At 39.0% G+C, this 26,483-nt stretch overlaps 3 protein-coding genes and 2 long non-coding RNA genes across 5 annotated transcripts; 4 read left to right on the top strand and 1 right to left on the bottom strand.

Annotated features, from left to right (window-relative positions):
• Positions 1 to 7,207: 7,207 nt before the first annotated feature.
• LOC133727914 (uncharacterized) lies at positions 7,208 to 9,907 on the top strand. The gene is made up of 3 exons (XR_009855432.1): positions 7,208 to 7,983; positions 8,711 to 8,785; positions 9,688 to 9,907. It is a non-coding gene; the product is annotated as an uncharacterized LOC133727914 (long non-coding RNA).
• A 2,842-nt stretch (positions 9,908 to 12,749) lies between these two features.
• Positions 12,750 to 15,316, bottom strand: LOC133728740 (uncharacterized). Its single transcript, XM_062156172.1, has 4 exons — positions 14,518 to 15,316; positions 14,338 to 14,395; positions 13,991 to 14,210; positions 12,750 to 13,608 (listed from the first exon to the last, which is right to left on the bottom strand). The coding sequence occupies exons 1-4, from the start codon at positions 15,185 to 15,187 to the stop codon at positions 13,312 to 13,314; spliced, it is 1,245 nt and encodes a 414-aa protein (XP_062012156.1). The 5' UTR covers positions 15,188 to 15,316; the 3' UTR covers positions 12,750 to 13,311.
• A 3,504-nt stretch (positions 15,317 to 18,820) lies between these two features.
• Positions 18,821 to 20,543, top strand: LOC133728104 (uncharacterized). Its single transcript, XR_009855612.1, has 2 exons — positions 18,821 to 19,057; positions 20,081 to 20,543. It is a non-coding gene; the product is annotated as an uncharacterized LOC133728104 (long non-coding RNA).
• A 1,912-nt stretch (positions 20,544 to 22,455) lies between these two features.
• Positions 22,456 to 23,431, top strand: LOC133728739 (18.1 kDa class I heat shock protein-like). Its single transcript, XM_062156171.1, has one exon. It carries the CDS (start codon positions 22,557 to 22,559, stop codon positions 23,010 to 23,012), a length of 456 nt encoding a protein of 151 aa, XP_062012155.1. The 5' UTR covers positions 22,456 to 22,556; the 3' UTR covers positions 23,013 to 23,431.
• A 1,286-nt stretch (positions 23,432 to 24,717) lies between these two features.
• On the top strand, positions 24,718 to 26,362 carry LOC133734741 (peroxidase 7-like). The gene is made up of 2 exons (XM_062162362.1): positions 24,718 to 25,000; positions 25,306 to 26,362. The coding sequence occupies exons 1-2, from the start codon at positions 24,740 to 24,742 to the stop codon at positions 26,056 to 26,058; spliced, it is 1,014 nt and encodes a 337-aa protein (XP_062018346.1). The 5' UTR covers positions 24,718 to 24,739; the 3' UTR covers positions 26,059 to 26,362.
• The last annotated feature ends 121 nt before the right edge of the window (positions 26,363 to 26,483 follow it).

The following is a 26,483-nucleotide window of genomic DNA, read 5'->3' as shown; positions in this document are numbered from 1 at the left end:
TATATATATATATATATATTTAATTGAAATTTACTATAAAATTCAAATACAAACAAATATTGAATAAAAAAAATAAAACTATTTTTTCTTCATTTTCGAAGCCATATATGATGTAATAAACCCTTTTTTTTAAGTGGAGATTTCTTTTAATAGAAATGGTGCGGCATGTTCCGTGTTTTGAGCAACAAAGGGACGGCTGCATTGCTTTGCTTTGCTTCTTTTGTATATTGAATTAGAATTGGTGGAAGGGGTAGGCAGCACGCAGAAAAGAAAGAAAAAAAAAATAAACCTCTCTCTCTCTGCCGAAACTAGCAACCAAAACAGAGCATTCCTTCTCCAAGCTTGTTCTCGCTCCACAGGCCTTCGATCGACCCCAGACCACGTTCCACAGCTTCACCTTGATCTTGCGCAGCTGCAGGAGGCAGCCTTACGCCGCAGAACGGTCCGAAACGGCGGCGGAAGTCCGGTTAGTTTTAAGCCCGTTTTAGTTCCAAGCTCGATAACTCGTGCTTCCGGCCACCGATCCTTGGCAAACTGCATCCTCGTGCTTCCCTCAACCTCCTGAAGCCCCCAGAAGCAGCCTTGCATGGCGGCGCATCCCGTAGCAGCAACTACAAGTCAACCCAGCCAAGAACGAGACCGGAACTATCGATCCAAATATCTTGAGCTACAGGACGTCGTTTTGAGTGATTCTTGAACCAGTGAGTTCTTATTGAGTTTCTTAACAACTCTTCAGAAGGAATCGAAGCCTTAAATTGAAGTTTTGACGTCGAAATCGAGCCTTGCCGGATTCTGCAAAATTCTGGAATTTTTCCGACCACCGAAGCTTTCGATCGGTATATCTCGAGCTACAGACCATATTTTTCTGTGATTCTTGAACCAGTGAGTTCTTCTTGAGTTTCTTAACAACTCTTCAGAAGGAATCGAAGCCTTAAATTGACGTTTTTACGTCGAATTGGAGCTCGCCGTTTTCTGCAGTTTCTCGCCGGATTCTGGAAATTTTCCAGTCACCTCGACTGTTCTAGGTAATTTCCGACCACTTCCTTTCGTTTTAAGACTTCATGCTAGTTATGAAAGTGGATCAGCTCGTCATTTGGAACAAGTTTGTAGTTGACGACTTTTGCATCGGAGGTGGTTGACCGCCGCGTTGACCGCCCACTGACCGCCCCTTGTGGCGGCGCATTCGACCATTTTTTGAATTTTTTTTATCTAGGCTATGTTCTACGCATCCATACGAGCGTTTTGATATATTACAAGGTTATGTTAGAAAAAGTTGATAAATAGTGGATTTACGTTTTTACGTTACTATTTAACGTTTTTACGTTTTATCTTAAGTTTACGATCTGCGAAGATCTGACCATCGGTTTTACTTCAAATTTAGATATGTTGATCGTATGACTGTCCCGATGACTTTGTGTGGTCACGGGCGAAGATCCGACCGTTGGATCTTCGTATAAATGTGAAATAGTGATTTGGAGGGCGATTCGTGAGAATCTGACCGTCGGATTATAGTATAAATTTGTGGAGATGTTTGTAAGGACGATTCAGGAAGATCCGACCGTTGGATCTTCGTGATAATCTTGGAGGATGATCCTAAGGGCAATCCGTGAGGATCTGACCGTTAGATCATCGCGTAATTTCGATCCGACCGTTGGATCATCATTAATTTAGAATCTGACCGTTGGATTGTTGTATATGTGTGGTTTATGAATGATTGCTAAGTTAAGATCGTATCTGACTAGGTGATTGACGGTTTAAGTTGGTGGACGATTGTGGATCGTATTTTGAGCTGTTAAGAAGACGCAGCTGGATTAGAGGTGAGTAAACCTCACATGGTTCATATTACGAACCGAATATAATTAATTGATTTTTTTTGTCGTAATTGTGTGGAAATTGTTTATGAAATAAAGATTTGTTTTGAAATAATATGAACTTGATCAACTACGGTTCATAGGGCTGCGGCTCACAGGTAAGAAAATGAATTTAAGTATAAAATGAATTTATATTTTTAATGCGTGTGAACTATAGTTGGTATTAATAGGCATTCCTGTGCGAATGTCTATGTATATATATTATTTACGTGAAATAATATGTATTGTTGGAGTTGTGAAATATTATGTATTGTTGGAGTTGTGTTGAGTTTATTGTTAAGAAACAATATATTGTGAGGGGTATTGAGTTTATTGTTGAGAAACAATATATTGAGAGAGATGTTGAGTTTTATTGTTGAGGAACAATAAATTGTTGTGATCTGTGGAGATCAATAGGTCACGGGGTGACCATGGCATACTATCAGCGACCCACGCTCTCGCGTCGGGTAGGTGGAACTGATAGTATTAAATCGTGAACCACGCTCTCGCGCCGGGTAGGTGGAAACGATCAGTTAGAGCTCTAGTCTGTCTGCCAATTGTTGAGTGGTGTTGTGAGAGAAATGTTGAGGTTACTTGAGACTGTGAGTGGTCATGTATGAGTGATGTTGAGGTTACTTAAGACTGTGAGGGGTCTTATGTGAGAAGTGTTGAGGATACTTGAGTCTTTTAAGAATGAGTTCTTAAAAGAGAGCCTCAAGAGTATCCTTCCTTTTATGGTGATTGTGTTGAGTTATATTAATTGTAAAGAAATAAATCAACAATTCTTTCTTGTTTACTCATACTGGCTGTAAAAAGCTTACCGGGTTTTGTGTTGTTGCAACTCCCGGTACACTATTCAAATTGTGTAGCGGGTAATCCTACAGGACAGGAGAACCAGGACGGTGATCGTGCGGTTAGAGCAATTGTTAGAGTTTTACAGCAATTGTACGTTGTGAGGTGTGTTATGCTCATTTGAGCTTTACAATATTGCTTGTGAGAGTGAATTGTAATAATGAACTCGAAGTTTCGAGATTTGGATTTTGTAATTGTAATTATTCATGTTTCGGATTTGAATTTATTATTCAAAATTCGGGGCGTGACAGTTTGGTATCAGAGCGTAAGGTACATATTTGGTGATAATCAATACTTCCCGAGTGATGGCCCGTCTGCAGCGGATCCCCATCATATACTCTTCGGTATTGGTATAATCATTGGGTATGTCTTAGTATGGGGTCTAGACAGCGTGTATGTCCGTAGGACGGTAGAGTTGCCTTCTAAGTTCGTATTAGAATAAGTTTAGTTTCCGCGAGTTGTGATCTTCGAGGAATGGAAACCTCCGGATTTAACTCTGATGAGTCAGTGAGGATTGTTTATGGAAATGAGTTTCCGTTTGTATGTAGAAGTGTTTGGTTGAAGGCATGGTGTGAACCTATGCTTGTATCTGATGTGGATACGAGTATTAATTGATAGTAATTTTGCCTTCTTAAGTTGGACATACAGATGCATTTGAATAGATTCTAGACTCATGTGGAGTTGTGAGTAGTGTTGCGGTTAGGGAAGAAATTATTGTGGTTAATTCTTCCATGTGCTTGTAAGTTGTTGAGCAGAGTTTGAGATGCGAGAACGGAGTTTGATCTCGTGTTTGAGTGATTGAGACGAACGACTATATATTTGAGTTATCTCCGAGTACCTACAATCTTAAGGGCTATTTGAAGTGGGACTAGTGGTAGTTTTGGTATTTCTAAATTTAAATCGAGATCCGAGGAACATGTTTTGTATACGTGGTTGATATTGCGAGCATCATTTTTGATTGATATTTTGCGTTTCACAAAGACAACTGGATTGGAAATTCTCCGTTTGGACACCTTGGTCTGTTGACCTGACTATGACTTGTGGACATAGTTTTATTTAAGTGAAGGAAATTGATTTTGTGAACTAGTTTTCTTAAGTTTTGGATCGTAGTATGGAGTTGGACTGAAGTGAATTTGAGGTTGTTGTGTTTTAAGTTTAAGTAGGCGGGACACTTAAAGTTTTGAAATGGAATTTGATCTTGGTCGGTAATTAATGGGGAGATTTAGAGTCAACTCTCTGTAAATGTTATTAGATGAGGGTGTGTTTCTGTGGTGATGGATTTTAGGAGAAATGGTTAAGTGCAATTTTGGGTATTGATTGTAGTGACATTGTTGGGTATCCATAGTGGTTCAAGTGAATTACTATGCGATATGGAGTTTGATTCGGTTTCTAAATCGTAAATTCATAGGGTATGAATTGTGGTAAGTTTAATGGAGAAATTAATAGAGGAAATGGTTGAGATTTTATAAGATTTGTATGAGTAACTCTAAGGATGTGGGTTTTTCCTAGCTAACTCAAGATGTGTTTAGCTTTATTAAACCCTAATTCTAACGACAAAATTGTTGTGTTTGGTTTGACTCTAAGGATGCTAGCAAGACCTCTGTGCAACTTAATTGATTGTTTGTGATAAATCATTATGATTGATGTGTGCAGCAGAGTTGTCAATGGTTTTGAAAATAGTATTAGGTGACCAAGGTTGATCCTTGGTGTTGTTGTTGGTTTAACAAAAAAGAAGAAACGACATGCATGCAATCTTATTGATTTTATATTACAAAAAGGAAAACGAGGACTATGCTATGCTAAGCCTAGTCAGCAGCTCCGGATGGATTGAGGCTGAGCTCAAGAGAAACGTTAGAGCCACTGTTGTAACCGCCTGAGCCACCAGAATAGTAACCAAATGCGCTACCTTCCTCAGAAGTAGTCTTCGGGTTACCAAAGACGTCCTCGCCGTGCACGGGGAACAGAGGAAGAGTTTCAACCTCCTGGTGATCTCCTCCTCGTTGTTGCAGGGATGTTTGTCCTCCTGTTGTGCCAAAAGAGTTGTACTGGTATTAGTGTTGAAGTGTGAGGAAGAATATGAAACAAAATTTAAATCAAGAAATCCTTCATTACCAGTAGAATCGGTGGAACCAAAATTGAGATTAATGGATTTACCATCATCAGTAGAACTAGTGGACCCAAAATTGATGTCAATGGATCCACCAGCTGGCCCAAAATTGATGTCGATGGATCCACCAGCACCAGTAGAACCAGTGGACCCAAAATTGAGATCAATGGATCCACCAGTACCAGGAGAACTAGTTCCCATGGGCACTTGAGCAGCCTGATTGCACCTCTTCATCTGCTTCTCTCGAGCCCTGACATTCTGGAACCAAAAATAAATGTTCTTGCCCTCAACCTGTCCATACTGTTGCAGCTGGAGACAGATCTCGTGAATCTGCTCTGTAGTTGGGGTCTTAACTCCCTTGTCGTAGTAAAGATCCCTGAGGATCCTTATTTGATCTGGAGTAGGAACCCACCTGGCACGGCTTCGCCAGAAATCTGTGTTGGCACTACTCCCGGCTGCTTGGTTGTTTCCTCCATCCTCGATTTGTTGCTGGGTTTGTAGCTCCATTAGTTGCAGAGTTCGTGGTTCCATGGTGATGAGTTGAGAGGAAGTGTAAATTGAAGAACGAAGTTGTTGAGTGTTTGTGGGAGATTGACCTTAGAAGGATTAAGGTCGATGAAGGGGTATTGGAGATCTGAAAGTTCAGAGGAAAGAAGAGATCGAATCTTCAAATGGAAGAAAAGATCTGAGAGAGAAGGATTGAAGATTTGAGAGTGAAAAACTGGGGATTTGAGAAGAGAAAGGCTGAAGAGTTGAGAGAGAAAGGCTTGAGCTCGGAAGAAAATTTCTTTTCCTTTGGAGTGAACAGTCGCGTCTCCAGAATGCACCTATTTATAGAACAAGGTGAGCAGATCTCCACCGTTGGATGAACGATCTCAGAATTTGAATCCACGCGTTGGATTAAAGTCGCCCCGAAACCCGGAAAAGCTGTTGGCGCGTGTTGAGCGTGTAAGGGGACATGCCGAATCTCGAGACGCTGTGGCAGACAGCTTTCGCCGAAAGGGATCTGCTTTCCGTAAATCACGGAAGCGACGTGTCGTGGCACGTGGAGTGTACCGACAGTTTGTTTTATTCTATCGCTTATGATAGAATAAATAAAAGGAGTTGCATGGAGAATAACGAGTGCAGCTGGTGCTCTAGTGGCTGAAGAGCAAAGCTCTTGTACAAGAGGTCAGAGGTTCGAACCTTGCCTCTCGTTTATTTTTATTATGTTCGCTTATGACATAATAAGTATAACATTTGTACACGTTATATTAAGCACAGCTTGTGCTCCAGTGGTTGGGGACAAAACTTTCGTGCAGCAGGTTAAGGTTTCGAACCTTGCCTCCCCCGTTATTTTATTTATGTCGCTTATGACATAATAAATATAACACGTGAGCATATATTAATGAAGGCAGCTCTTGCTTCAGTGGTTGGGAGCAAAACCTTTGTGTTCGAGGTCGGGAGTTCGAACCTTACCTCTTACAAATATTTTTGGATCTCGTATATGCTTGATATACGGACGTATATACGGTATGTACGGTATACATACGTATATATAGTCTGTACGGTATGCATACGTATATACAGTTGTACGATATGCATACGTATATACGGTCTGTACGGTATGCATACATATATACGGTATACCTACGGTATGTACAATTTCATACCGTAGCCGAGCTGGAAGTCGGTGGGCCGATTGGTAGGCCCAAATAGTAAGCCCAAATAGTAAGCCCAATTGTTCGGCCCGAATGGTAGGCCCAAATGTTAAGCCCAATTGTTCGGCCCGAATGGTAGGCCCAAATGTTAAACCCAAATTGGTTCGGGCCGGTTCGAAATGTGAATGGTTCGGTTCCTTCGGCCCAAATGGCCAGCCCTAGTGCTTAGCCCAAGGATTGAGTAAGCCCAAGTCATCATCACTGGGTGACATAATTTATTGGCGTGCTTTTTGGAATGAATTGTTTTGAGTGATGCTAATTGAGTGGCGAAACGCTTTGTGGGAATGTTACTGTGCTTGTATGCCAGTACAGGGTGATGATCTATGAGATGATCTATGTGAAGATCTATGTGAGGATCCATGTGAGGATGTTGTGTGAGTTTACGTTTGTGATGAAAGGATTTAGTGGCCATAGGAATGTATTTTTATACAAAGGGCTGTGGCTTTGTAGATTACTACAGTTTTGGGAAAGACGGAGATTCGATGGTTAGGTTAACCGTAATCGAGAGCAATTAACTTGCGCTTAAATTTCGGGACGAAATTTCTTTAAGGGGGGTAGATTGTAATAACCCCTTTTTTTTAAGTGGAGATTTCTTTTAATAGAAATGGTGCGGCATGTTCCGTGTTTTGAGCAACAAAGGGACGGCTGCATTGCTTTGCTTTGCTTCTTTTGTATATTGAATTAGAATTGGTGGAAGGGGTAGGCAGCACGCAGAAAAGAAAGAAAAAAAAAATAAACCTCTCTCTCTCTGCCGAAACTAGCAACCAAAACAGAGCATTCCTTCTCCAAGCTTGTTCTCGCTCCACAGGCCTTCGATCGACCCCAGACCACGTTCCACAGCTTCACCTTGATCTTGCGCAGCTGCAGGAGGCAGCCTTACGCCGCAGAACGGTCCGAAACGGCGGCGGAAGTCCGGTTAGTTTTAAGCCCGTTTTAGTTCCAAGCTCGATAACTCGTGCTTCCGGCCACCGATCCTTGGCAAACTGCATCCTCGTGCTTCCCTCAACCTCCTGAAGCCCCCAGAAGCAGCCTTGCATGGCGGCGCATCCCGTAGCAGCAACTACAAGTCAACCCAGCCAAGAACGAGACCGGAACTATCGATCCAAATATCTTGAGCTACAGGACGTCGTTTTGAGTGATTCTTGAACCAGTGAGTTCTTATTGAGTTTCTTAACAACTCTTCAGAAGGAATCGAAGCCTTAAATTGAAGTTTTGACGTCGAAATCGAGCCTTGCCGGATTCTGCAAAATTCTGGAATTTTTCCGACCACCGAAGCTTTCGATCGGTATATCTCGAGCTACAGACCATATTTTTCTGTGATTCTTGAACCAGTGAGTTCTTCTTGAGTTTCTTAACAACTCTTCAGAAGGAATCGAAGCCTTAAATTGACGTTTTTACGTCGAATTGGAGCTCGCCGTTTTCTGCAGTTTCTCGCCGGATTCTGGAAATTTTCCAGTCACCTCGACTGTTCTAGGTAATTTCCGACCACTTCCTTTCGTTTTAAGACTTCATGCTAGTTATGAAAGTGGATCAGCTCGTCATTTGGAACAAGTTTGTAGTTGACGACTTTTGCATCGGAGGTGGTTGACCGTCGTTGACCGCCGCGTTGACCGCCCACTGACCGCCCCTTGTGGCGGCGCATTCGACCATTTTTTGAATTTTTTTTATCTAGGCTATGTTCTACGCATCCATACGAGCGTTTTGATATATTACAAGGTTATGTTAGAAAAAGTTGATAAATAGTGGATTTACGTTTTTACGTTACTATTTAACGTTTTTACGTTTTATCTTAAGTTTACGATCTGCGAAGATCTGACCATCGGTTTTACTTCAAATTTAGATATGTTGATCGTATGACTGTCCCGATGACTTTGTGTGGTCACGGGCGAAGATCCGACCGTTGGATCTTCGTATAAATGTGAAATAGTGATTTGGAGGGCGATTCGTGAGAATCTGACCGTCGGATTATAGTATAAATTTGTGGAGATGTTTGTAAGGACGATTCAGGAAGATCCGACCGTTGGATCTTCGTGATAATCTTGGAGGATGATCCTAAGGGCAATCCGTGAGGATCTGACCGTTAGATCATCGCGTAATTTCGATCCGACCGTTGGATCATCATTAATTTAGAATCTGACCGTTGGATTGTTGTATATGTGTGGTTTATGAATGATTGCTAAGTTAAGATCGTATCTGACTAGGTGATTGACGGTTTAAGTTGGTGGACGATTGTGGATCGTATTTTGAGCTGTTAAGAAGACGCAGCTGGATTAGAGGTGAGTAAACCTCACATGGTTCATATTACGAACCGAATATAATTAATTGATTTTTTTTGTCGTAATTGTGTGGAAATTGTTTATGAAATAAAGATTTGTTTTGAAATAATATGAACTTGATCAACTACGGTTCATAGGGCTGCGGCTCACAGGTAAGAAAATGAATTTAAGTATAAAATGAATTTATATTTTTAATGCGTGTGAACTATAGTTGGTATTAATAGGCATTCCTGTGCGAATGTCTATGTATATATATTATTTACGTGAAATAATATGTATTGTTGGAGTTGTGAAATATTATGTATTGTTGGAGTTGTGTTGAGTTTATTGTTAAGAAACAATATATTGTGAGGGGTATTGAGTTTATTGTTGAGAAACAATATATTGAGAGAGATGTTGAGTTTTATTGTTGAGGAACAATAAATTGTTGTGATCTGTGGAGATCAATAGGTCACGGGGTGACCATGGCATACTATCAGCGACCCACGCTCTCGCGTCGGGTAGGTGGAACTGATAGTATTAAATCGTGAACCACGCTCTCGCGCCGGGTAGGTGGAAACGATCAGTTAGAGCTCTAGTCTGTCTGCCAATTGTTGAGTGGTGTTGTGAGAGAAATGTTGAGGTTACTTGAGACTGTGAGTGGTCATGTATGAGTGATGTTGAGGTTACTTAAGACTGTGAGGGGTCTTATGTGAGAAGTGTTGAGGATACTTGAGTCTTTTAAGAATGAGTTCTTAAAAGAGAGCCTCAAGAGTATCCTTCCTTTTATGGTGATTGTGTTGAGTTATATTAATTGTAAAGAAATAAATCAACAATTCTTTCTTGTTTACTCATACTGGCTGTAAAAAGCTTACCGGGTTTTGTGTTGTTGCAACTCCCGGTACACTATTCAAATTGTGTAGCGGGTAATCCTACAGGACAGGAGAACCAGGACGGTGATCGTGCGGTTAGAGCAATTGTTAGAGTTTTACAGCAATTGTACGTTGTGAGGTGTGTTATGCTCATTTGAGCTTTACAATATTGCTTGTGAGAGTGAATTGTAATAATGAACTCGAAGTTTCGAGATTTGGATTTTGTAATTGTAATTATTCATGTTTCGGATTTGAATTTATTATTCAAAATTCGGGGCGTGACATATGAAGCATGCATTAATTTTCTCCTTTAAATGCATTCATTAATTTATATTTTATAGAATTCTATAAGATGCATAAGGCTATTAATTAAGGTAATTATTATAGTTATTTTTTTTACACGGAATAATTAGTGTTAAAAATTCAATTTGAGGGGGTTATAATTGTAAATTTAAGTCTAAATTTTAATTATGATAAAAATACAAGCCAACCAATAAGATAATAGCATTTTTCAAAATCATTGGGGAGGCCAGACCCACTCCGACCCCCAAATAGTTCCGCCATTGGAAGCCCATATCTCACTTGCTCTGTTTCGAACCAGACGTCAATATCATTCTCAACAATTCACGTCGTTCTCTTCGAATCAAGATCAAACCAAGCACAAGATCAAGCTCAATAATGATCAAAATGATTGGTTAACCCATTTTTGTTGATTGATTTGACTAACTACAACTTATCCTTGGTTACTTCTTCTAAGTTTTCTAGCATTGTGAGAGTTGCAGTGCTACTTGATCTAGAAGTCGAGGCTACCCTTGATCCGTTCAACTCTCGCTACCTAGTTTCGGGTGAGACTGTGTTAAGAGATGGGTTTAATTTGAAGTATAAGTGGGGTCATCTCCAACAGTGATAGCTATCTTCATAGCTAAAAGTAGCTAAAATTGAAATATAAGTAGTTACTTTTTGAGTTATGCTTTAGCAGAATACCTAAATCCCAAGTTAAATTCTCTCTCCTGCTTAGCTAAATATAGCTAGGTTTTTTAGCTAAAGTTAAATTTAGCTAGTCTGTCGGAGATTAAACTTAGCCTAAAATTAGTTAAATTTTAATTTTATTTTGAAATAAGTACACTGTTGGAGATGCCATCATTGTTAGGGCCGATGAATGCTGCCATGGAAGGAGGAGGAAGGGGCAGAGAGAGAGAGAGAGAGAGAGAGAGAGAGAGGGGGGGGGGGGGGGGTAAGGAAGAAAAACAAAACAAAAAAGAGAAAAAAATAGGAAGTGAGGGGGGTATAATATATTTTGTGGACCTATTAGATGATAAATTAGGAGAATAATTAGTAATGTGTTGAATTTAGAAAGTGAGGGACTAAAATATTTTAGGGATCATAATACAAGGAGTCAAGGAGTGAAATATTTGCGATATTTTCGATATATCCCTTGGTATCTCCCTTTTTGGAGGGATCGATATATCATAGAGGAAAAATATCTTATCTTCCACTGTTTTTGCCAAATTTCTCTGACATTGTCAAGTATTCTCGATATATTAGATATTTGAGATATATCCCTGATAAAATGAAGAATATCTATAAAATTTGATAGAAAAAAAAAACTCAGTTATTCACAGAGAAACATTCATTATGGAATATGAGAGGTAATATCAGGGTGTAAAATTTTAACAACGGTTTCTAGTCAGGATATGACCTAATAAAGAGGCAAATTAACCTGTTTTGGAAAAATAACTCGAAATGAAATCTATGAAGGCAGTTTTGGGTGAAGTGAAATCCTCTTAAGGCGAATCTAGGTAAGGAGAAATCCCCTCAAGGCGATTCTGGGTGAGAAGTAATTCTCTAAATTCAAATCTGTGTGAAGAGAGATCTCCTCAAGGCGAATATGAGTGAGAAGAAATACCCTTAAGGCGATTTTAGGTGAGAAGTAGTTCTCTAAATGCAAATCTGTGTGAGGAGAGATATTCTCAAGATGAATATGGGTGAGGGGAAATCTCCTCAAAGCGAATTTGGGTGAGGAGTATTTCCTTTAAGGGAAATCCGAGTGAGGAGTGGAATTCAGGTGATGAGAAATTACTTGAAGACTAATTTGAGCAAAGAGAAATTCATGATGAAGCAATTCGTATTATATGGGTTATATGTCTTAGTCTGATTATTGTAATTTAGTAGACCAGCAAGCGACTTTTCAACAAGATGTAGATGAATTTGACATTCATATGTATTTATATGTAATTCCAATAAATTGACTCTTTAAAAAAGATATGTTTTCCCGGATATCCCCGATATTTCCGATATCTTCTTTTTCTAAAATTCTGATAGATATGTAGATACAGATATTTTAATCCTTGGAATAACTAATATTTAGTCCTAAAAGTAATATACCAAATTAAGCCCAACATGAGGGCCCAAACTGCAAGCCCACCAAACAACCCTAAGAAATTAGGGCCCGTGCACAAAAGCCTCTCGGCTTTTGTAGTCGGATCAAACACCATACTAATATATACCAGTTAAACAAGCTCATGAATCAAACAATGAACAATGTTCAAAATTCCTCAATTCTGCAAATTGTGCACTGATATTGAATGACCAACACAATAGTACTATACAAAAGATTGCCAAACTCCACCACACACCAGGAGCCTAAGCTGCTTGCAATTACCATCCTTCTCCTCAATTCATTGCTTCCATTTACCTCTCATCGACTTCCAGACTTCCCATCATAATTAAGTTTCATTGTAGAGGGACTTTGGTAAAGTAATGAACATTAAGCACATTTTAAACAACTCCTTATGGAGAGAATTGTGGGACATAACTAATCCCCATCCCATTAGTCTTTTGTAACAACAATCTCATGTGAGGCCGGAGGCCCTGTACAAGTTCTATCGTCCTCTCAATTATTGCCCTTTAAAACCCTTTGTACATCAAATTAAATCACTTGAAGCATTTATTTATGGAGTTGACATGTGTGAGATGGGAGAGAAAGAAAGTAGTCACATGGAGAAGATGCCCATCTTAGTTGGTTAAGCATTACAAAAGGTAGGTATGTATTGGTTTTTTTGGTCAATTAGGTGTGTATTGGTTAGCCGAACAGTAGGGAAGCACATGCCAAGTGAACCAAACAGCACTCAATTAATCCCACATCCAAATCCAAGATACAATGGGGTATAAATATTCCCCCAAAGCAAACTAACAAAAAACAATTAAAGAGAGAAACTAAGGGTGGCCAAGGGAAGAAGAATGATGATGGTTTTGGTCCTACAATACCTCTTCCACAATCCTACACAGCCTGTTAAAGGGTCTTCATATAATGCAAAGCTTGATGATGGGTCACATGGAATACAAAGCAAACTGACACATCCACACATGCCCTGCCTCCCAAATTCAATTCATTTGCACATGATGTCTGTCTCCTTTGAGCTCCACTCCACCCCAAACCTTTTGATTTCTTGCTTTCCAATTATCAATCCCAACTATCTATTTCAAACCAATTAAAAATCTCACAGCACATCACTAACTTAGTCACAACCCTGTCCTCTAATCTAATATTATACACACAAACAGCAAAACTAGTTAGCAAACTATGCACTCTCTACCATATTAAAATCATGCTTTGAACAGTTTTTTTTTTTTTTGGACGATTAACTTTGTCCATGAATTTTTTCTCTTCTGGGGTCAATAATCCTGTAGAGCTTGTTCCAATGTGGTAGGATGGGCTGCTAGTAAGGTGCACTGAAGGTGCCTGTGGCAGGTGGTCAAATGGTCATTTGTGAGGCCTGAGGCTTGCATGAAGGAATGAACAACTGTTGGACCAACAAACCTAAACCCCCTCCTAACCATGTCTTTGCTTATGCTCTCTGATTTTGATGTCTTCACTGGGATTTTGTAGCCTTGCTTGTATTGAGGGGAAATTGGCTTGTGATTCACAAACCCCCATATGTATTTGTGAAATGACCCAAATTCCTTCTTTACCTGCAATTTAATTAGTAGAAAAAGGCAGGCATTAGTATAATCTAAAATGCTACTATATATATTGTAGACATTATGCAGAAAAGGTGGAGTTCATCATGTGGAAAAGCTTTTCACTAAATAACAAGGAAGAAATCATAATAGATTAATAATAGATTAAGCTTTTAATGATGGTCAAGTCAATACAGTCTAGTCTGTCTTAATCTTGCATTACTTTAAAGGGTTTTCTTAAACTAAAGTGGTTCTTTTGAGTAACAAGTCCAATAGAAAGAAGCCATGATCAGAAAAAAGATGGTTCCTTAAAAAAAAGGGACAAAATTGATGGAAAAGACTGATTGAGTTAGAAGACAAACAAAAAATTGCAGAATTTGATGTTTGGTATTACCTCAAGAATTCTGTTAGAGTTGTCTACTACTCCTCTAACTCTGCTTATATCAATGCCATATTCTGAACAAATCGAAATCATTTGCTTGTCAGTGAGACTGGCCACAGCTTCAGCATCAAACCCAGAAAATGCATCCCTGAAATCTTGGCGTTTCTTTAAAATGGAAGTCCAATCTGATCCAACTTGAGCTCCACTTAGAACAAGTAGTTCAAATAACATCCTGCAGTTTAAATTTTTTTAACAAAATTAGTAAAACTTATGAATAAGATGTTATTCAGTTTTATATTGTATACAGCGGTTGTATGTAAGAATTTTCTCAATATCATGGAGAGGCTAATTGGACTTACTTGTCATCATGAACAGGAACTCCCCATTCTTGATCATGGTAAGCAACATATATGGGATCTGATCATAAACAAAGAATGAAGCAATTAGTGACCATTTCTCATTTCACATCCAAAAAGATAAAAAATACACAACAAATCTCAATATTAAAAGGAGCATATATGTTGGATATATTTCCTTACCTGAATTAGCCGTGATGAAGCTGCATCTTTTGTGATCTTCTTCACCAGCTTTGGCTTCCATAGTATCAACTGGAGCAACCCTTTCAAAATTTGCAGACTTTGATCTTCCATAATGAGCAATCTTCATCTTTCTCTGTGCATGTTGAAGAGCCATCTGCTCCCTCCTCCCAGCTGCAATGGTTCCTGGTGCCTCGGTGATCAGAGAAGAGGAATAGCTCAACGAAGCCTCAATCGAAGCAGAAGAGAGTCTACCATGATCATGAGCATTATCAGCACCAACACCAAGCTTAAAACTCTTTGACTTCTTCCTCTCCAAAACCTTAGCTCTTGTGGTACCTCCTGGTGTCACAACTTTCTCAGAACTGGAGTTCAAGCCATTAGGGTCATTGCCTGATCTCTTTATCGCCGGTGGTCTCGGAGATTTTGACTTTGGAGAAATTGGTGGTGTTGTCAATGAAGCCTTGGTACTAATTCTAGGACTAGTGCTGGTAGAAGAAGAAGTTGATAATGGTAGAGGTGGTGGTGCTGTTGACAGTTTCTTAAGGGAATTGCGCCGGTCTAGACTAGGAACTCGATTGCAGGTAGGCTGAAGCACTGGTCTGCCATTGATTCTAGAAACAAGGGGTGTGATTTCAATCCCCATGGTCACCTTGGCCTTAGAGCTGCACATAATGTCGGATGTATGTGTTTTCTGTCGAGTTAATGTATCAAAGGAAGAAGACTTGGTAAAAGGAAGCAATGCCTCAAAGAGAGAATGAAGGAGATGATGTGGGAGTGAAGGAGAGGGAAAGAGAGGGAATGGGGTTTTTATAAAAGGAGGGAAAGTGAGGACAGGTAAAGGGGAAGTTGTGGAACATGGGGAGGTTGGGGCCTGCCTCACTTACTTGGCCATTTGGGATTGTTTGCTATTAATTATTGTTAGTATTATAATTGTTAATTAGTGTTCTTATTGAATGGAGGGAGAGAGAGAGAGAATCAACGGGAGATTAAAATGGTGATTTGTTGGGTGGGATTATATGGGATATTGTGTTGAAAGCCACCATGTTTTTCACTCGGGACTTCCCCCTCTTCACACTTTACAGACGATATTTGGATATATGCTTCTGATATTCCACACTTAAAGCTAGAGTGGTGGATAAGGAAGGTTACAAGGCAAGTAAAAGACCAATTATTGATACCCTCTTTTTAGCTGGAGGGAATCTCTCATACACTCAATTTCTTTGGGTAATGCAGGAGCTATGGATTGCATGTTTTATAGTCAAATACCTAATGGCCCTTTTTGAGGTTAAGCACAAACTATGGGGCTTTTGAGGTTGAACTTTGGTTAGGATTCAGTTGTTGAACTGATCAAGAAAAAGATATTAGAAGGCCATACAAGACCTTTCTGAAATTAAATACTTATTACTCCTTAATTAATTGACATCTTTATGTCACGAAGCTTCTGATCACACTGACTTTCCAGCTAAACTGGGCTGCATTTGTTCTCCACAAGATGGGTTACAGCTTCCGGTTTTGTTTCTTTTACCTTTTTCTTTTCCTCCTATCTGTAATTATATTTTCTATGCAGGAAGTGCTTTACGGAGAGTTACATCTTACAACCTGGAATATGGGCTTTTGAACATCATGGCATGTAAAAAATATATAAAAAAATTTATATCACATATAACCCTCATTAGTCATTGGGGAATTCTATCCATACAGAAGAGTGGGGTGGAAGAAAGGAATTATTATTGAAACAGGTTCTTACAGGCAAGTGTAAAGTAAACATCACAGAGTACTTGATGAAATGCATAGCTTATAGTTATACCAACTGTACCCAATTAACTTGGAAATCAATTTTGCAACTCATTCATGAAATCGTTCAACCATTTTATGTATACTATTTATTTCCTGAATGTGAAGCCAGTTCAAACAGTTATTGAACCATATACATCATGGTAGTGTTTAAGATATGATGTTGTCATTGGTAGGTGTACATTGTTATCAAATGCATGTTCAAAGGTGCAGATAATTAAACTGTCCCCAGTCCCCTACCTTGGCCTCTTTAAATTTGGTACCTTATATTTGAGACGTAAGAGGATGGCTTTTGTGCCATCTAGTACATATAGTGTTGCATGAAGTCATCAGAAAATGAGAGTCATGCTCATCTACTCAAAGACTTGGAGATTCATGCATTGTAAGTGGACCCTTTACAAAACTCTGCTAGCTAGCTAGCTTCTCAGACATTCAGATTTCAGAAAGTCACATAGGGCCTCAGAGCATTAGAAACCTTGCTTCCAAGTTAGAGTAGCCAGTCATTGGCCAAAGGAAGAAAAAAAAAACAGAGAGAGAGAGAGAAAAAAAAAAGTTTATGGTAGCTAGTCCCAAAAGTCGGGATTCATGAATTGAACTTAGGCCTGCTGCAGAAGCACTTGTTATTGGCCTAGTACAGTTTTTTTTTTTTTTTAATCGAGATCACACAGTTTCTCAAAGGCTTCCTAACCCCATAGACTAATCCGTGCTGAGTGATCATGTCAAAACGCTTTCTCCCCCCTGACCACCAAGAATAGATTGGAGTTTAACTCCAATCAGCGTTAGTGGGATTCGAACCCAGGTGTGGGAGTTCCACACCTATTGTCAAATGTAATCTATACTCTTCGGTATGTTTAATATGATATCAATCATCAAAGCTTTTTTTTTTTTTCAAAAACTTTAATTTAAAGTTTTTTTTTTTTTTTTGATAAAAAGAGGTAAGCCCATTATATAGATTCAGCAAGCAGTACAAAAACGAAACACCCCTGTGGGGTCTACAGAAAGAATCGTTCCTTAGGGAACCCTAAACATCGATTCTATGACAAGAACAAGCCCCAGGCCACCCCGAGTACACCCACATTTTAAGGAAAATAACGCACCTTTATTTCAAACAAAGATTAACAATCTCCGAAGCAAATAGTAAAATGAACCCTCAGAGAATGTGAACTTTGCGACCTATTAAAGAAACTAAATGCTAGGAATAGAAGATGACAAGGGAAGTCCCTTCCAAATTAAACAATCCAAGCAGGCCCACCAAGCCCAGGAATAGGAAATCCAAACAAGGACTCCCAACCAAGACCAGACCCAGGCCCAAGACAACCATTCAACACAAACCCTAGAAGAATTACTTCCAACTTGGTCGCCTCCGCCGCCGCTGCCATCGTGATCACCGCTGCCGCCACCTCGAACGCCATGTGCCAAAAAAGATCCATCCAATCCGGATCCCACCAGTCCCCGTCACCAATGGCAGGCTGCCTACTATCTCCGGACGTCTTCAACCGAACCGTCCCCCTCTTCAACCCTTCCCCAATCCTCCCAATCTGAGGATCACAGATTTTGAAACAATCCAACACCAGATCGGGCTTCCGAAATCCAATCCCGCAATCTCCATCCGCAAGAACAGCCAAGAGAGCAAAAGACCATAGCCTATAAACACGATGGAACGCCGAGCAAGCCGGCTGTCACCCTCGAGGAAATGACGAAAGAGAGGAGAAACCCCCTCCTCTATCGCAGATGCAAGACCGCCGCCAACAAGCCGCCGTCGAGAGAACCCTCTAGCGAGGGACAGAGAGAAAAACATGATTTCTTAACTATAACTTTAATTTAAAGTTTAAACTCTCTCTATTAATTATATCTAAAAATATTTATTATGTAATCTCCACCTATAAATAGAGTGGCCAATTCCTTAGAAATTTAAGTTTCTGAGTCATAAAAATTGTCTAATTCACTATCTACAAACCATTAATTCATCAAAATCACATTAAACAATTCAGTGGTCTAGTTTAGGGCACACAAAAGCATGTCACATGGAGAAAGATGACACCTAACTACATGGGATGCTATACAACCCCCTATTCCTTATCCTTAACTTAGCAACAACCCAACTTTTCCAAACCTATCAATTTACATTCTAATTTGTGTTTGGGGTTGGTGTGGACCATTCCATTCTCTAATGTTTCTATCTATTGTATGTATATAGATGATTCTTACTCACCGCCCACCACACGAATTTTCCACGTAGCTTGATGATCATGATTGAGTTGATGAACTACAAGAGGAAATACTAACAAGTTCTAACCAAAACCCTAAAGATATGTGATCAGAGCGATGAGAATAACAGAGAAGAGAGACATCCCATGTGAAAAAACCGACATCTAAGCAATAATTAGTTTTCTTCTTGAGACAAAGCGAGGCAAAATCATGCAACTGACTACTTCCCCATTATATACAATTACAAACCACTTGGTGTTTTAATTCATCTTTGTATTCTTCCTTTTTCTAAGTCATTTCTTAGAGCCTTCCCTTCTGAATCAGAATCATTCAGTTTGATTAATTTGTACGTTTCTATTATTGGTTTTGAGTTCAGTATTCTAGGGTTTCTATTTTCTTGGTCATTCTTTTTCCCATGTGAAGTTCTAGTGGATATATACTATTGGTTTTGGAGAGACTTGGAAGATGAAATAGCTGAACACAAAATTGAAGTTTGAGCAAGTCTACAAACTTGGACTAGAAAGAAATTTGCATAGCTGTAAGTCATATTTAACCTATTTTCACTCAATTCAGATTTGTCATGTCTTCCGTGAAGCAAATGGTGCAGCTCATATAGCTCACCTTGCTAGTTTAAATTATCTTAATGATATATGGCTAGAAGAGACTCCTGTTATTATTCAGGATGTACTCTGTGAGGACTCTTGTTACTCTACTCGAGGTCAATGCCCTATGTCCCCCTCGATGGCTGGGTTCCAAATCCCGGCCTTCAAAAAAAAAAAAAAAAAATTTGCATAGTAATTATAAATTAATCCTTGAAATCTTTTTCCTATAATCGTTTTGATTTTTGGCAATTGCCGCTAGCCATTGATGTGTGTGGAATCTATAGCTGTTAGACCGTTGCAAAAGGACTAGTGAATGCGTTGAGTAATTAATTTCGTATAATTTTTTTTTTCAGGAAAGTGTGAAAATAAGGTGTTCGACATTCACTTTAGGCAAAAACAAAGCCAAAAACTAAAATAAAATGCTTGCAAACTGTTGTATTTTACCCTGAGAATAAACTGATATTAGACAAGACTAATTATTTTGAAAGAGGAATAAATGGGTGTTGATTAACCTACTCACTCTCTTAGTTGCGTCTTGTATGAATCTTATGTAATTTATGTCAAACTTGGCATGTCCTGAAGGAACTTTATTAGAACAAACGGTACACAGAACAAAAACAAACTGCCTATTTTGTGCACGAATTAAGGAAAAAGAATCTAATTATGAAGCTCATCCTCATGTGTGTGCTAAACTTAAAATGTGTTTCAGGATGTCTACTGTACTGTATGACATTTTTATTTGTTCTATTCACCGACCCAACTGTACGTTCTATATATACGAAGCTTCAAGCACATAGCTTCTAGCTTAGCTATCATCCATTTCCAGAGAATATATACGAAGCACTTTCTGACACACATGCATTCACAGAATCAAACATGAAGCATGCACTTTCATGGCACAGATATAAGAATCGTTTAAGAAAAGAGAAAACTCATTCACAGCCTAATTAAACTTGCAGCAGAGGCAGAGCATTATTGAACGGACAAAAATGGTGGGGAATATTATTTGGTGTTTGCAGTGAAGAGCAGCGCAGGGCAAGTAGTGGACATATGGCCATGCGAACAGGGAGGAAGCATATCTATAATCATCTCCTCGTTGTATTTTTGCTATTGCATGATAAATATCTATCATGAATTCATGATCCAAGGAAATAATCGAAAGGAAGGAGAAGTACAATTCCATTATTCTGTACCTCTGTACGTAAACTCCACACATGTGTTTTCTTGTTTCTGTTGAAGTAATACACCACCATTATTGAATGGTGATGATGTACCAGTACAAAAGATTAGCAAACCTGTCTCTCATGTGTTTCTTTTCTTTTCTTTTGTTATTTTTCTTCTTTTTTAATGTAGAAAATTAAGGTATGAGAGTATGACACTTGGGAACATTTACCCTTCTAAGTCCTTGTTTATGTTTTTGCATTCCTTAGCTTGGGGGCTGGGGCACTAAATGTGCTATTATGTCATTCGATTCTTTCAACATGTTGATAAACCGGGTAGACTATGGCTCCGACCGGCCATGATCTGCGTTTTTCATTTCCATGATTGTATAAAGAAAATCGAGACTCGTACATTAGTTAATGTAATATTAATTGCTCTGTATTTTTCACTTCCATGATTGTATAAAGAAAATCGAAACTCGTACATTGGTTAGTGTTGTAATGATGAAACACTAGGGATCACAATTCACAAAGAAAGACACTGTAATAGGTTTAAGAATATTAAAGAAAACAAAAAATTAAAAAAGAAGCAAAGTCGTAAGAAGAAACGATATTTGTGATAAAGTAATCTGGAGTTCACATCCAAAACCAATTGGTAATGGATGGAGTGGCCCAAATCCTTATAAACTCATAGGCAATGTCCCATTTTTCCCATGTGAGATGTATATATTCTCAACACGCCCCCGCACGTGTGGCGAATTTTCAAGCCATACACGTGGACAACTTGGGTGACGTGGAGCCCGTGTGGCCGTTAGGCATGCACACGTGGGTAATCCACTCTGATACCATGATAAAGTAATCTGAGGTTCACATCCAAAACCAATTGGCAATGGATGGAGTGGCCCAAACCCTTATAAACTCATAGACAAAGTCTCATTTTTCCCATGTGAGATGTAGATATTGGTAATCTGGGGTTCACATCCAAAACCAATTGGCAATGGATGGAGTGACCCAAACCCTTATAAACCCATAGGCAAAGTTCCATTTTTCCCATGTGAGATGTATATATTCTCAACAATTTGGACAGGCTTAGTCTTCAAATTTGTCGTTAAAAGTTTGGTTTGACCACAAATTAAAAGGGTGCAAAACCTGATATTATAATGGTGGGAGTTTGCTCCTAAACCCCAAACCCAAAAGAAGAGAGAAAAGATCTTTGGGCCTTAGAAAAACCAATTATTAATTAGCCTCAATAACGAGAAATAAAAATGGAGCCAGGCCCCATGGCCCAAAATCTAAACAGATGGCACATCGGACATACGGTACATTTCATGAGCCTAAGTGACAAGGCTAAACAAAATCAATTGAAGGAAGTCACGCCGAAAGTCCATACCATCGGTAACCCCATCAGCGTTTCCCCGATTACGATCAGGTGGGAGGAATTTCCCTGCCCCAGCCGTACTTGTAGACCTGATCGGAGATAAAGAGAAGCTCCCTTCCGCTGCCGACCCAAGTCTCTCAACTCTCAAGCGAGAGTAGCAGAAGAAAAAACTATAGAGAAAAAGTCATTCCCTCATGTGATTTTGTTCTTTATATTTGTAACATGAGATAAACTTCAATGAGTATCTTATAATAAGAATTTATTGAGTACTTTTAAATTAACAACAGTTAAATAAATTAGTTGATCTTTTAAAATATGAATATTTTAATCATCTAATCATTAATATTTTAGGAAAAATTTCACAAATAGTCACTCAACTATGACTCATTCGACACTTTGGTCACTGAAGTTTCAAATATATCACTTTGGTCACTCAACTATGTCGAATGAGTCATAGTTGAGTTACAATTTGTGAAATTCTCCCTAATACTTTATAATAAAATGCTCAAAAGAGAAAAATTACAAAACCCGATGTCACATTACTCTCGCAACAATCAAGTCAGAAACGAAGACTTCCAAGACGGCAAGACCTCTCAAGCTCCTACCAGAAAGTTCTCCAACATCCTCTTCCACCAATGTTTCTTATCTTAAAGACTCAAAAGTCATAATGGCACGATACAGTACAGTGAAATGGACCCAAAAAAAAAATCGATCAAACTCTATCCAAATCTAGAAATTTCAAGAAATCACTGTCCCCTCTTGCCCTCCAATATAAATATACCCATTCACCAGCAAACTGATCCAGACCAAAACAATCCAATTAAACAACACCTAAGAAGAAGCTCAGTTTCTCAAACCCTATTAACAGAGTCCCAGAAAGGCAGAAAATTAACAACAATGTCCCTCTTGCAATCTCTCTTGGATCCTTTCAGAGTTTTCAACTCAGATTTGGACGATACTCAAATGGACTGGAAGGAGACCTCGAACTCCCACGTTTTCGAAATTGATCTTCCTGGCCTTACAAAAGAGGACGTGAAGCTTGAACTGCATGAAGACAGAGTGCTTCATGTTAGTGCAGAGAGAAAGGATGAAGAGCCTCCCGAAGGGGATCAGAAGATTAAGGAGACGTGGCACTGCAGGGAGAGATCAAGTGGCAGCTTCTCGAAGCATTTCCGGTTGCCTGAGAATGCCAAGGTTGATGAGATTAAGGCTTCAATGCGTGATGGGGTGTTAGTCATTACGGTGCCAAAGGAGGACTTGAAGAAAAAGCCTAAACACAAAGAAGTTGAAATCTCGGGGGATGAAGAGCACGTTTCTAAAGGACTTGGTCGTTTTGTGTGCTGCAAAGCTTAAGAAGAATTACACTATCCCACCCTTTCAAGCAATATGAATTAAAATCTGTGTCCTTTTTTTTTTTTTTTGGTGTGATTTGGGTAGAATGTGATTTTCTTTTGTGATTATTTGTCTGTTGTGAATGTGTGCTGCTTGTCTTGTATTTTTTTTCCAGTTCGAATCAATTGTTGTAAATTGTTGTTGGTCGTGGTCAATTCAGCTCCCCTTTGCCCCAAAACTTGTGACAGTTGTATTTGATCCACAAAATTCCGAAGTTGGGGATGAGGTATCTCTGATTGCGTAGGGCGAAATGATCTTGGGCATTAGTCCAGCTACTTCGCCAGAAGTTCAAGACCCCCTATTGGAGAGCTTCTACCATATCCCAGTTATTGTATAGTACTCTATGTTTCTTCATCAATGAATCTTGTTTTTCCAGCTGATCCATAGAGAAAAAAACTTGGAGTCTGTGTGTTGTAAAACCGTTTATGATAGAATTCCTCGTGCCTAATAATAGATGAACTTCTCACATGAGAACAACGCCACTGGTGACATTTTGCCACGGCACTAGCTAGCTCATCAAGTGACCCAGGGGTCACTGAAAAATAGAAATTCCAGTTTCCACCCGTCCAGGGAAGCCAATTGTCAGACTTACCCAGCTCACAGCCCAGGCCATTGAATTGGCGCGTGAAGGCCTTGTTTACTACAACAACACGTGTTTAGTTGCCGTTGGGTTATTCAAAATTGATGCGGTGTGTGGGCCATTGAATGACAGCACCTCACTTTAGTTATTTCAATGCATTTTTTTATTTTGGTTGAAGTTATTTTCATGTATGATTAGTATTTTATTTTTGTAAACTTTTTTATGATCCAATGAAAAAAAATGAATTTCATCTGCATTATATTTTTATGAATTACAATTCTAAACTATATTTTTCTAGCTAAAAAAGGAAAAAAATGTGGTACCTTTTTTCGTTCACCTAAAATATTTAATGACTTTGTTAGTAGGTTTTATCAAGTTAATGTTCATTAATACTATTTATTTACATTATATATTTCTCATTCACAATAAATAAATTAATAGAATATTGAATGAACAATGTCCTGCTCTAATGACACAGTCCAACAGGTGGAAACAATCATAAAAAAGCAGTGAATAGTATTCTGATCCATAGACCTAGTAATCCAACGGGTGAACTTGCTATGATATTTCCTCCCTGTTGTAAAAATAAATTTTAGAGAATGTGTCTTGGACTTATCATTGATTGATTTTTTCAACACGCTTCAGCAATTAAGCAATAGTAATCAGATTAGCTATTAATTTTGCAAATGGAATATGAGAAACTTCAAATATTATTAGATGTTGGTGTTACAAAGAAAATGGAAACAATAGTTGAAGACTGATAAAAACTTATTTAATTTGGTCCAGGGAGTAGCTTGTGTTGTGCCAGAGGTCTCTCACTTCATGGTGGATTAATTCTTCCTCAGTAGGACCTAGCCTCAATCTAAAATTTGTGGGGTGGACTCAGATATGCACCATGAATTAAGAATAGTATCAGCCTCTGAAAAGAGACCAGCAAAGCTACATGTTGGCATGTTCACTATTTGTGTTGAAAGTGCTTCTCACGTATTTTGAAACCCCACATGCAACAGATCATCTCCTTTCTGGAGCTATATATAAACACAAAGGTTAGTTGAGAAAATTAATCATATACCAGAAACTGAACTAGTTTTAGTTACAGAAATTAAACATGAAGATGGGAGTTTCTACATTATTTGCTCTCCTTGTTCTCACATTGGAGTTGTTCATGAGTATTAATGTATCCGCTGCTAAACCAGTCAAAGCAACTGCACAGGTGCCTGCTGAGGCTCTTTTGTCTTTCAGTCACTACATGAAAACTTGTCCACAAGCAGAGGGCATCATTCAGCAAAAAGTCGTAGACTGGCTCGAGAAGGATTTCACTTTGGCTGCTAGCATCATCCGCTTACACTTCCATGATTGTGTTGTGAGGGTAAGCAAGTATTGAACATTCATTACCTAAATTAATGAGTTCCAAGCAATTTATGATTCTGTGTAGTTATATTATCGAAATATAAAAGGTCTAGGAAATGTTCTTTTCAAATTATATGGACGTTATTTTTTTCATTGTCAATCTGAACTATCGATCATGTCTTTCTTGTTTGAATGTATGGTCCTGTTAATGATATCGAAACACTACACTATACATCCTTTTCATTTCTTATTTATAATGGGAAGATGAATTGAATGTAAAGTTATGTACGTTCTTAGATTATCAATACTCTATATGCATTGTAGGGTTGCGATGCATCAATTTTGCTTAACCATCGGGGGAGTGAGAGGAGAGCTTATGCAAGCTATACACTCAGAGGTTTCCAAGTAATCGATGACATCAAGGCGGAGCTTGAGAGGCAGTGCCCTAAAACTGTGTCTTGCGCGGACATTCTCACTGCTGCAACAAGAGATGCCACCATCATGGCCGGAGGTCCGTTTTGGGAAGTCCCATTCGGGCGTAGAGATGGGAAGATTTCGATTGCCAGAGAAGCGGATGAGACGGTTCCTCAGGGCCATGAGAATATCACTGCATTGATCCAACTATTTCACGAAAAAGGCTTGAACATGCTTGATTTGGTTGCTCTGTCAGGAGCACACACCATTGGTAGAAGTACTTGCCTTGCCTTCAAGCAAAGGCTTGCAAACTTCAATGGAACCAGAAAGCCTGACCCTTCACTAAATTCTATGTACTTGAACAACTTCTTGAAGAAGAAATGCCAAAAAGACTCGGACTTGGTTTTTCTTGATGCCATAACTCCGAAGACATTTGACATGCAATACTACACGAATCTTCACAAGAAGTTGGGGTTGTTATCCACAGATCAGTTGCTCAAGTCGGATATGAGAACCGGTCCGTTTGTTGATGCATTAGGTTCCCAGCCTTCTCTTTTCGAGAGCCAGTTTGCAGCATCCATGGTGAAGCTTGGAAATGTACAAGTTCTTACAAGACCCAATGAAGGCGAGATCCGAGTGAACTGCAATTTTGTCAATGCTTAAAAAGTTGTCAAGCCTATGGCATGGTGTTTGGAATTCCATTTTCCTTTTATCTGTTTGAGAAGATAATTGGATTTTAATAAGTCGAAGCTTGGATTTTGTCTCATGATCCTAAAGAGACTAGGATATTCAATTCTGCTGAAGGACTCATATGTATTTTAATCAATTTGAACTGAATCGATCAGCGATATTTTCTCAAATGAATTTCCGCTCATCTCACATATTTCGAGAAGGTAATCAAGTTGCTTATGCATTAGCGAATTTTGGTACTGCTTCTACAAGCTTGATTTGGTGGGACTCTGCTCCACCCTTTATACTTGCACATTGTAAATTTGTAACAGAGACCACTTGGGTCTTCCGAACTTTCATTTTCGTTAGTTTCATGTTTCATTTTTATGATTTATTTGGGAGGTTTTGGTTTTGGTCCC

The sequence above is a fragment of the Rosa rugosa genome, chromosome 2, assembly GCF_958449725.1.
Source record: "Rosa rugosa chromosome 2, drRosRugo1.1, whole genome shotgun sequence".
In the NCBI taxonomy this organism is placed as follows: domain Eukaryota; kingdom Viridiplantae; phylum Streptophyta; class Magnoliopsida; order Rosales; family Rosaceae; genus Rosa; species Rosa rugosa.
This window is presented reverse-complemented; position numbering and strand designations above follow the sequence as displayed.

Coding starts and splice junctions, on each gene's coding strand:
- LOC133728740 (XM_062156172.1), bottom strand. CDS start 15,187: ATGTGCAGCTCTAAGGCCAAGGTGACCATGGGGATTGAAATCACACCC. Junction 14,396..14,517: donor CTTCATCACGGCTAATTCAG/GTAAGGAAATAT, acceptor GTTTATGATCAG/ATCCCATATATGTTGCTTAC. Junction 14,211..14,337: donor GTTCCTGTTCATGATGACAA/GTAAGTCCAATT, acceptor TTTAAACTGCAG/GATGTTATTTGAACTACTTG.
- LOC133728739 (XM_062156171.1), top strand. CDS start 22,557: ATGTCCCTCTTGCAATCTCTCTTGGATCCTTTCAGAGTTTTCAACTCA.
- LOC133734741 (XM_062162362.1), top strand. CDS start 24,740: ATGAAGATGGGAGTTTCTACATTATTTGCTCTCCTTGTTCTCACATTG. Junction 25,001..25,305: donor TCCATGATTGTGTTGTGAGG/GTAAGCAAGTAT, acceptor TATGCATTGTAG/GGTTGCGATGCATCAATTTT.